The 11,342-nt window shown below is 36.7% G+C and overlaps 1 protein-coding gene across 2 annotated transcripts; it reads right to left on the bottom strand.

Annotated features, from left to right (window-relative positions):
• Positions 1 to 239: 239 nt before the first annotated feature.
• Positions 240 to 11,006, bottom strand: maf-S (MAF bZIP transcription factor K). 2 transcript variants are annotated; one of them, XM_081974702.1, is made up of 5 exons: positions 10,796 to 11,005; positions 6,129 to 6,146; positions 5,256 to 5,409; positions 510 to 731; positions 240 to 445 (listed from the first exon to the last, which is right to left on the bottom strand). In XM_081974702.1, the coding sequence occupies exons 1-4, from the start codon at positions 10,832 to 10,834 to the stop codon at positions 520 to 522; spliced, it is 423 nt and encodes a 140-aa protein (XP_081830828.1). In that variant the 5' UTR covers positions 10,835 to 11,005; the 3' UTR covers positions 240 to 445; positions 510 to 519. The 2 variants fall into 2 exon arrangements, with proteins under 2 accessions (XP_081830828.1, XP_081830836.1); XM_081974710.1 differs by lacking the exon at positions 6,129 to 6,146 and having other exon boundaries at positions 10,796 to 11,006.
• Between the last annotated feature and the right edge of the window lie 336 nt (positions 11,007 to 11,342).

The following is an 11,342-nucleotide window of genomic DNA, read 5'->3' as shown; positions in this document are numbered from 1 at the left end:
AAATTGGAACAATATGCAGGAGGTGCGTGCCCGAATTGAACAAGCCAGAGATACTTTGTGAGAATGACATTTGTTATCTGCTGGATGGTGGGCAGATAAGACAAGATGGGCTTGCAGGAATACCCAAAGATCTCAGAACTAATGATCACACTTAAGGAACGACAGTTGGAATACGTCACATTCTCAGGAACTAAAAATAGAGGGAAAGTAATGTTGTTTGAAATGTCAGAGACAAAAGGTTACTCAGTACTAAAAATATTATTTATTACTAGGTACTTTAATTAAATTGCAAACGTATAACGTTTTGGCCGTTACATACGTATTTTCCTAAAGTAAACAACTATACTAAATTGTTATTGTAAATCTCACGAACTCACACAATCAGTCTGGAAAAATATACATGGAATGGGCTTTACAAAGATGATTTACCATTATAGTAAATTACCTTAAAAAAAAAAACAAAAACTTAACAAAATAAATATTGATTTTATACAGAACTTAATAAATACCTTGCAAAATTTATAATCGTTCCAATTCGGGAGGGACCAAGATTTTTTTCGCAGCTGCAAATCTTTTTAATGCCTCATATCTGCTCTGAATTCCACTCATTTCTTCTTTCATTTTAACCACCTCGTCTTGTATTACTTCCATGTCCCTCCACTCTTGTGTTTTTTCTATTTCAAGCTCATCTTTCTGCTCAATGCGTTTTATTCTGCACGACGCAGCATACCCTACAAACAAATTGCATATTATTGATGAGTGTAAGGTCCAAATTACACGCTTTTTAATGGAAACTGTTCTTTTTAATCAAGATAGAACTCACTGATTTTTTCCGTCAAATAATACGCATAATAATGAAATAGAAGATAGCTAGAAAGTTGAGGTTTTAGCTGTCTGAATTAGGTCTCTTCATTTTGACATTAATCAACGCCGGTAAATTAGAACGGTTTAGAAAAAGCGCATCTTGTCGAAAGGAAACAACCTTAAGCAATCATTTATAGTGCATTTGATAAAAAAACCTGATGTTTTCAATGGTGCCCAACTCAATGCTCTACGACAAAAGATTTCGAAGTTATCGCAGTTTCTTTTAAGCAAATAGTTTATTTCAAGAGATAGGGAAAAAAGGTTTTAATCAGAGTTGTTATTAGTAAACGTATGTTTTCATTTTTAAGTTTTTTGAAAGTTCCATAATATTTGAAATTTTGGAGAAATGCACTTTTTTAATAAAAGTTGTTAGAACGCTTCCGGTTGACATTTCCCGAAACTGGAAATAATTTCTAGAAAGTCAGAAATTAGTCATTTTGTAGTTCTAATCATCTCCCAATCAACATCCTGGGAGAAAAACCAAACTTCCATCACGTCATATCACACACATTTTTCCTTTACTCTCGTCTTATACCCAAACTCGCCAACGCGATGATTTATGGCTAAATACTCCCTATAAAAATACCAGCTGTAAAAAGTAGAGTACCGCAGGCGAATAGAAGAACATCTTCAAAATCTCACACTAATGCATCATCAGTTTGTTGGATTCTGGGGTAACAAATACCTGGCGAAGAAAAAAGGAATACCTAAAGACAAAGAACTTTATGTAGCAATATATCAGGAGAAGAACGTTTAACTAAGCTAGAGTTGAAAAACATAAAATGGGACATAGTCGGCCTTAATGAAGTTAGAAAACGTGGCAAACAATTGGTGAGCCTCAAATCGGGCCATACCTTCTACTATGTAGGTGAAAACGACAAATCCATTGAGGGAACAGGATTCCTAATACACAAATGGCATGGTTCAAACATCATATCTCTCAAAAAACTATCAAACCGAGTGATACACCTAGTTATCAGACTGAACAGCAGATATGAGTTGAAAATCATTCATGTCTACGCGCCAACAACACAGCACTCAGATGAAAAGGTAGAAATGTTCTACGATGAGATCGATACTGCCCTAAGAGACCAGTTTACGATTTTGTGCGGTGGCTTTAATGCCAAGATAGGAATAAAAGAAAATGATACAGACACCGCACTAAATTCGGGTCGGAAGGAAGAAACAACCGAAGGGAGACACTACTAGTATACTTGCTACAAAGCCACCTATATGATATAAATAGTGTTTTAGTGAACGTGGGAAAGTCCGGATGGTCGGACAAAGAATGAAATTACCGACAAAAGACGTATAGTCAGAGACGTAACAGTCCTAAACAGGATGATCACTGGAAGTGATCACAGAATGGTACGAGCCAAAATAGTTATAAATACAGAATGATAAGGAAAATAGACTACACAGGTGTATGGAGAAATCCAATAGATGTAGAGAGTTTAAAAAAATGTATTACAAAACAACTAAATGGATGGGGACCAGAAGAAACCATAAACAGCTTGAATGATCACCGATGCCATGTTGGAAAGCCAAAATACTATCAAAAGTTACAGGAAGAAGAAAAGCTAAGGCAGGCTACCAAACAACTAATGGAAAAAAGGGTGGCTATGACAAGAGACGAGACGACCACTACTGACTAACAGTTAAACGAAACAAACAGACTAGTATCAAAAGCCATTAGGAGAGATATCAGATCATACAATCAGAGACAAATCCAACAACAATAGACAACAACAAGAGCATCAAAAGTACTTACTACGCACAAATCTCCAAAGTGAAAAAAAGAAAAGTAAAGGATCTACAGGGACAGACAAATTACAACAGAAATAGAGGAGAATCTGAGAATAGTTGAGGACTTCTATCAGATACTATTCAAAGAGGTCAAGGAAGTAAACAATATCTCAAATATAGATACAAAAAAAACAACATCTATGAACCAGGATTCAGAGGATTTACCGGAAATCACCATCGAAATAACGCTAGCGCTAAGAAATGCAACAAGTAACAAAGCTCAAAGGAGAATAAAACTCTCTTCAATATGTGCCTTTGTGATCATACCATACCAGAGAAAATGGATAACGCCACTGTGATATTGTTCCATAAAAAAGGCGATATGGCTGAACTAGAGAATTGTAGGCCAATAAGCTTGCTAAGCGATATTTATATGAACTATTCACGAGAATTATAACTTCAGGGCTTGACAATAGACTGGATTTCTGCCAACCGATAGAATAGGCGGGATTTCGTTCTGGTTTCGGGACAAATGACCGTTTACAAAGTATCAAAACTCGAATAGAGAAATCGAAATCGAAGAGTCGAATACAGATCACAGATCACATCAACAGATCACTCGTTCTTGCCTTTGTAGATTTTCAGAAATCTTTTGACACAGTTGAAAGGGATGAAGTCGTGAGAATTCTTTACAAAAATGGCGTGCAAAGAAAGAGAAGGATATAAACATAGATGGTCAACACCCAACAAATCTGCGCTATGCGGACGATATAATACTACTGTAAGACAACCTGAAAAATATTAAGCAGTTGCTACAAGAAGTATGCTCTGAGATTAGTTAAAAAATCAACTTTTCAAAAATGAAATACATGACAAACCTGGTTCTTAGTGAAACTTTTGGTGGACAAAAGGTAGAACTGAATGTGAATAGCTACGTATACCTGGGTCATAAAAATAGAATAACGAGGGCGACCAAACCTGTGAACTGAAGAGAAGAACACTTTCCTGGGGTGCCTATGGAAGACTGAATGATGTATTTAGAGAAAAAATACCAATATCACTGAAACAGAAAGTTTTCAATCAGTGTGTCTTGCCGGTGTTGACGTACGGTGCAGAAACCTTAACCCTAACGACCGTTCGGGGTATCGTTGCGGGATTATATCTGAAACGAAGATCTGTGAAGGAGAACTGATGTTATATCATGAAAAACTAGTCTTAAATGGAACTGGACCGGAATGACGATCAAGAGCCGATAGAAGAAGTAGAAGAAGACCGTCCATGCGATGGCCCGACGACATTAGGAGGATGGAAAGCAATTGAATGAAGAGCGACAGGAAGCAGTGGAAAATATTGGAGGAGGCCTATATCCAGCAGTGGATGCAAAGGGCTGAGTGATGATGATATTATATATACCTAGATCAATTTTACTATACTAGTGTGGTAAAAACACTCATTACGTAACTCAAAGTGAACGCTGTAATGAATGATGATCATGCTATTCGTAAATAAAATAATAAACTGACTCTTATCAGATAGCTTTCTGCGCAAATGAACTTTGTCGAAGAAGCTTCGTCTTCTTCTTCTTTCACTGCCATATCGGTGCTATGGGGGTTTTCGGCTAATCTGAATAGTTACTCGGCACTGCGTAATCCTGTCCAATCGCGGATGTTCTTCAGCCATGACATGATAGTTTTCTTGCGATTTCTCTGCTGCCTTCGATTATGCCCTTCATTCAAGCTTCTTGTACTCACCCCCAAATTAAAAAAAAACGGTCAGGTGCTTTAGCTACTCCAATAACACATTTTTTCCAATAGATCAGTTGATGCTTCAATGACAGTATACCTAAAGAATATAATACCCAGTAAGATCACTGCTTTGAAGTGTCGGCAAAAAGCGCGGGCAAGGGCGCTTAGGTTTTACAATAAAGTCAAAGTGATCGGACTGATTATTATATCTTTAGACAGTGGCTTCAATAATAATTGCAATAAACATTTACGGCTGTAAGATTGTACGTGAAGTAAGTGTCCTTCACGGACATTTAAAGAAAATTTTTAAAAATAACGTACCTGGACCTGAAATACACTAGATAGTTATTATAAAAGTATAAGTTTTGAGACACACCCTATATCTATCTGGCCAATGATGACAAACAGTTTTCGTCATTACGCTTTTTACCAAATTTCAACTTCAGTCATCAAGCTCAGCCTATTTTTATCAAAAATAACAGTTTCAATTCAAAAGCGTCCAATTTGACCAACCCTGTGCCGGATTAAAACAAAAAATGTCCATTTCAAAACAACTAAAATTGTAGTAATTTAATTTGTCCTGTTGCAGTAGGCATAAATTCAGAGGTGTCTACAATACTTTCAAATAAGCATTTCTGTACAGACATAAAATTAGATTTATCTGGGAGCCACCCTTCTTTTTAGGCAACTAACTAAACCACAAAAAAATATCAAAAACTGACATAATGTAGAATATCATGAAGAAAAAATGAAATTTACCGTTTTTGATGAAATAAACTTTCAGTTGAATGTCTCATAACATTGTTTTTGTGACACTCTTTGTGTTATTCCTCCACCATTCTAGTGCAAGCCATGATTTCCAAATAAACCAGGCAATAGTAGATTTTTAAAAAGGTTTACCTCTATTTTTTAAAGTTCGCCTTCTCTGTTTCATCCTTACAATTTCATCTCGGGTGAGACCTCTCAACTTTAAGGTTCTGTTGAGATCCCGAACCGAAATGGACACCAATTCATCGTCTGTGATGTCTATTATTGGAGGAGGAGAAAGCGGGGCCTGTAATTAAACATTTCAAATAAAACTTCAATTTCTTAATTCTAAGGTTCGAACAACTCTATAGTGAAAAAAGTTTTAAATGTATTGACATAAACAAATAACTAAGTCCATATTCGGCGAAAATTACCTCATAGCCGCATCTGATTCTTCAGAAAAATTTATAACACCAAAAATCTTGCTTAAAAGCAAAGCTAAACTTCTTATTTTTCTTCAATGCATTTTATGACAATCTTTTAACGCAAATTAATGAAAAACTAAGTTAGATGTTGTTTTTTTTTGAAAAAGCATATGAAAGAATACACTTCTTCTTCTGCTAGGATGTGCAAAAGTAAATTATTAATTTTAATAGCATGTCTGTTTAATAGTAAGTAGCATAAACTGAAAGTGACTATTTTTCCTACCTACAAGTTTGTTGGTGACAAAAATTCATTTGAACATTCCATAAACCTTCAGCTATTAAAAAAAATCATGCAAATAAGTTGTTTTGCTTTTTTCTGTTATTTCTTTAAAAAGCTTCCTAACCAGAAATGCCGCATAGAGTCGGACATTTTCTGGTTGATTACGAGTTTTTTTAAAATGTTTAGACCAGAAACAGAGAAAACTGAAAGATTCTTCTTCAGATCTACACATTTTCTTTACACTCTTTCCACCTATATTAAATTAAAACAATATTTTTTCAAACTGGTTTCAAATAAATATTTATCAATTTTTGTACTTACAAGATAATGATCGTCATTCTGAAAAAAATAAGGTATTTTAATAAAAACTCAATTTGGAGGAGTTAAGACAAACCATTATGATACTTAGTACTAATATTACATATGACAAAACAGATGACATTAAAATATGATTTAAAAAAATGGAATTATTGCATTGTTGATAAGAACACCACCTGTAAAATTACAATAATGTCCCTGAAAACCCTTTGTTTCCTTTTACTTTTCATTGTTTTAATACTTGAATGGCATTGTGACACAAATTTAGTAAACTTGTCAGTCAAGTCAACCTGTTCAACTATGTTGAACAATACACCCAAGAATTCACCAAAGTAGAGAGATTTAATTAGTATAGTCAGTATAGTGAGTACACTCTAAATAGTACTAATGGCTGGCTGCACTAAGATATTTAATGGCATCCAAGGCTTTGTTTTGATTTGAATGTAATATTTTGCATCTGACCTGTCACAATCAAATCACCACTTCAGTGCAAGACATTGACGTAATAAATATGAACCAGCCTTGTAATGCAAATGTAAATTCCTAGGAGACATTACAGAAATTAAGTTACTGAATATATTTAGAACTCAATTTAGAAATCTGAAAACTTAGATTGATAAGAATAATTCTCAGTAGATCAATAAAACATTATTTTCTACAAATTTTGATACAGGCATACTAGATGGTCCATTTAATTTGAAAAAGCCTCATAAAACTGTTTAAGTCCAAAAAGTCCAATTTACAAAATTTCTATGAGACTTTTTCTAACTATATGTTTGACTTATAGAGCTGGTCATAGTGCAACTATTTGGCTGTTGGCTTGGTAAAAACTTTTAGTTTGTCCAACCAAATTAAACAGTTTTAATTTAAAAAGTCAAACTCATATTGCAGCTACAGCAATTTTTGTTACTTTTATTAATACAAAATCTAAATAAAAGAATCACTCATCAATTTGAAACTTTATAAATATAAGAAAATGTATTGAAATTACATTAATTGCTAATTGGATTGTCAGGTTTTTTGGTCCATACTAAAACACAAATTTAAGTTTAAAACTAATTATTAATGAATTAGTTGACTTCTTGTCTCTTCCTGTAGGCAGTGCCGGATTTTAAATTTTTGAAGGCAGTATGAAGCAGTAAAACACAAGATAAGCCATATAAATCATATTTCTCATTAGGCCTCTTGAGGATGTATATATGTTAATACCTTGTTGCATGTGGGCCCCCAAGTGGAGAGGGTGACGGGACTCAGTTTTGCCACCCATTGTCGTTTGGGTACTGCGGCCTGCTCCTGCAGGCTGCGGCGAAGTGCCCAATTTTACCACACCGGTAGCACGTGGGCCTGTTATCTCGTGCCCTTGAGCCTGAGTAACGCCTTTGAGGCGGGGGGGTGCGCCTTGTGTCATATTCCCTTCTGGGAGGTGGCGGGGTTTTTTCCCTTGTGAAAGGGCGGCGGTTTTCGTATCGTCCTGGCCTTGTCAAGCTGGAATTCTCGTATGCTTGACGCTGTGGGCGGAATGTGGGTGTGTCTCTGTAGCTTGGGCGGCGGGTTTCGTACCGTGCCGGTTCCCCAAGGTTTGAGCTATCATATACCCGCCGTTGTGGCTGGAACGTGGGTGTAGGGGGCCGTGGGGGTGCTTCTATGGGGGCGTTGTCCATTGTGATGCATAACAATTTGATTTCTTCTAGTGAACTAGGTGGCTGGTTGGGAAAGTGTGTGAGCCAGTAATACCTAGCTTTGGCTTCGGTTGTTAGACCCCCTTGAAAGATCTCCTGAAATTCCCCAAAATCGATATTACGCTTGTATTCCTCGTAGCGGACCCTTAGGTCGTAGAAATAGTTCCTTGTGGGTTCTGATGGGTCTTGTGTTCTCTCTCGAACTTTTGCCAGCAGGCGCAGGCTGCTGTTGTCGTCGTCGAATTCCTTTTTAAAAGCCTGACATATGAGGGGCCAGTTACTGTCCGGGTGGCCTTCTTTATATTCAGTGTACCATAAACTTGCCGCCCCCTGCAGGAAAGACTGAAAGTACAGAATCTTCAGGGCATCATTCCAATTGTTGGCCACTGCCATTCGGTCATATGTCGCTATAAAAGATTGTGCTGAGTCTTTGCAGGGGTTGAAAGTTGGGGGGCTGATAAATTGTGGCAAAGCGGGCGTTTTTTCCCCTGTTTCCACCGTGGAAATCGTGGTGTTTGCCATTGCGTCGGTAAGTTTGCCTGAGCCCTTGTTTATCTCCTCTGAATTTGCTTGATTGCGTATTGTTATGATTTCTCTGTCTTCGTCACTTTTCCCTGCTTCCGTTGCGTCTTTCTGTCGTACCAAGGTCAGGGTGAGATATCTTGGTGATCCTTCTGTATTTTTTTGGTCCTGAAAGTTCCCAACACTTGAACTTCTGTGCCTTGGTGCAAATGGACTGTCGGGTTTTGCGGATCTCAAATTGTACCCTTTATTCATTCCCTTTTTCCTGCGCCGTTAACTGCGTCTGCGAGGGTGTGTCTACCAATTTGGAGATTAGCAGACGGGGATGAAACGAGGCACCTCCACCATGTCACGTTAAGGGTTGGTTGAGGGGGAAGAATACGCCGGATTCCACAGGTAACCCACTTTATTTAATTAAGTTATGCCTTATTGACTAGCAAATTATCTTACCCCCAGATGGCTAAGATGGCGGGGATCATGACGTGATCTGGCTTCTAGGTAAAGGTACACGGGGGGCAACGCTTTAGCGGTGGTGAATGAACCCTAGACTTAGGTCCGAGGGCATTCACCGAGCCGGCAAAGACGTGGAGAACCTAACAAAGGGAGGTAAGCTGGAACGGCAACTCGTGCTGCGCGCCCACACTAATTCCTTTGCTAGGGCTGATCTAGGGTGTGGCACTTGGTCACCTACTGCTCCACGTTAAGTTGCACAATAGGCGTACCCAGACTAACCCAGAGATCAGTGCTCTGTACGTGCTTTTGGTACAGTATTTATACTCACATCATGACCCCAATTCGCCAATCTTGCTGACACAAACATGGTACTGGGGGAGATCGGAGCAACTTAAGGTAACGGCACCTAGTGTAATGTCTATGTTACAATATTGAAATAGAATAGTACAAGGAAAGAAACAAGAAATGTCACATCTTAACTATATTACATTGAAAGTGATAACTAAGCTTATTTATACGAAAATTGTCATTTGCAAAAACAGTTTTTCAAAAAATTTCCAAGCATTACGTCGTGGAAGATCTAGTAAGTCACGTGACCGTGATTTCCTATTTTTCTATAGTCAAATTAGCCTTTAACCAGTCAAAAAATGCTTGTGGTGCATCCTGTCACTAAACCATAAATAACACACATGTATTTGTATATGTCGATGGACAGCCAAAGAAATGAGCTTTCCATTGACGTATAAAAATCGATTGGTTAGCCGTTTGCTCCCTAGAAGGCGTCAACGTTGACCAATTTTTTTGGGGTATTTTTTTGTTTAATCCTTAAAAACTTGCTTAATTGCACTACTTTTAGTAGAGTTTTATATGTCAATGGATAGCCAATGAAATGAGCTTTCTAAAAATATCCCTATTTGGGTTGACAGGTTAGACGGTTTGGCCGCTAGAGGGCGTCAAATTTGACCAATTTTTTTATCACTTTCTTGGTGCATCCTTTTGTTTAAACCTCAAAATCTTGCTTAATTGTACTATTTTGGGTAAATTTTTATATGTCAATGGATAGCCAATGAACGAGCTTTCTAAAAATACCCCAACTGAGGTTAATAGGTTGGTTACTAGAGGGCATCAAAGTTGACTCATTTTTTAAGTTATGTGACTCTTTTTATGGTGCAAATGGTCATGGGTCTCTTTTAAGATTAAAAATGAAGTTCATATTGTATTAAGTTAAGAATAAAATTTAGCACCCCAGGGTGAAAGAGTTAAATGTGACACTGCCTGTAGGAATAATCTTTCATTCATGAAATTCAAATGTCTGGGCTGTCAGATGAAATTTGAACATGTTTGGCAAACTACCACTATAAAAAAATAGTAATAATTGTAATATTATAGACCATAACAATAATGGTATTTGCAGGCTTCTATGGATGCCATCTTGTTAGGTACCTCCTAAACAAGGAAAATAAACTATACTAATAATAATATGTTTGTTACTTTTGGAAATCCATTAGGTATCTTATCTGAACATTTCAAAATTGCTTAAATTATTATTATAATATAATACCTATGGAACTTTTACATACCCAGCTGATATGTTATAACTATAACAAATTTAATAAAATAAATATGATTTTTAATGTAAGACTTTTGATTTAGTAGAATTCTAGTAAGAAACAAATCTGCCATAAATTTTAAATCTGCTCTATCTGTAGTAGCAAAATAATAAAATAGTAAAAAACACTATGTGTCATGGTGTTTGTCTTGGGAATATACAGGTTTGTGACTAGTGTGATACTGGTTAGTCCTGATACAGTCAACTTTATGCTAAATGAAATCGCTTTACAGAGACACACACAGATATGCAACTACTCTGAAATCAAACAGACACAAAACAAACTATTGAATGGCTAGTTGCCCTGAAGCAAACTATCAGGGAAATTCAGAACAGATCAAGGGTTTTCGAATAAAATATAGACAGAAAGCTCCAATTGTGCACAAAGATAAATAGTCAAAACTTACTGGTTTCCTTTCACTTTTCCTTGGTTCTGTAGGAGCCATTTCGACAAAATCAATAAACTATGGAGGGTACGTCGTTCTCGAAGTTTCCAACACAATGCACAGCGACTTTTTAATCATGTAATGATGACTTTGCACATTTTATCCCATTTCCCATTAACTTAAGTTTATTTTGTTTTGAAACCCAGGGTTCAAGCGTTCAAGGTCGTCTCATTCTCATTGGCTAGTCAACTTGACATTTCTGACACATAAGACAAGAAAATGACATTTGACATTAAATTCATATAACAGAATGTTTAGACGTATTTTGCCGTTAGTGTTTACTAGAGTGTTTACAATGTCTATCTCATTTTAACTCATTCTAATAAAACAAGATGGCCTATGTTACTACAGCTTAAAACTCAGGTTAATACTTTCGGCCAAATACGCCTTTTGTTTACCTATCAAAAAATCCTACTAGAAATGGGCACTCCACCTCAGTAGTGCAGAATTTGGATTAAAGTTAAACATCCATAAAACCAAACGGATGATCAGGATCAGATAAGAAGTG

This window comes from Ips typographus, linkage group LG1, assembly GCF_016097725.1.
Source record: "Ips typographus isolate SLU linkage group LG1, UJ_Ityp_2.0, whole genome shotgun sequence".
Taxonomy (NCBI): Eukaryota; Metazoa; Arthropoda; class Insecta; order Coleoptera; family Curculionidae; genus Ips; species Ips typographus.
This window is presented reverse-complemented; position numbering and strand designations above follow the sequence as displayed.

Excerpts from the sequence above, each read along its gene's own strand:
- maf-S (XM_081974702.1), bottom strand. The coding sequence starts at position 10,834 with ATGGCTCCTACAGAACCAAGGAAAAGTGAAAGGAAACCA. Across the intron at positions 732-5,255 it reads GCGAACTTTAAAAAATAGAG|GGTATGCTGCGTCGTGCAGA; the intron begins GTAAACCTTTTT and ends ATTTGTTTGTAG.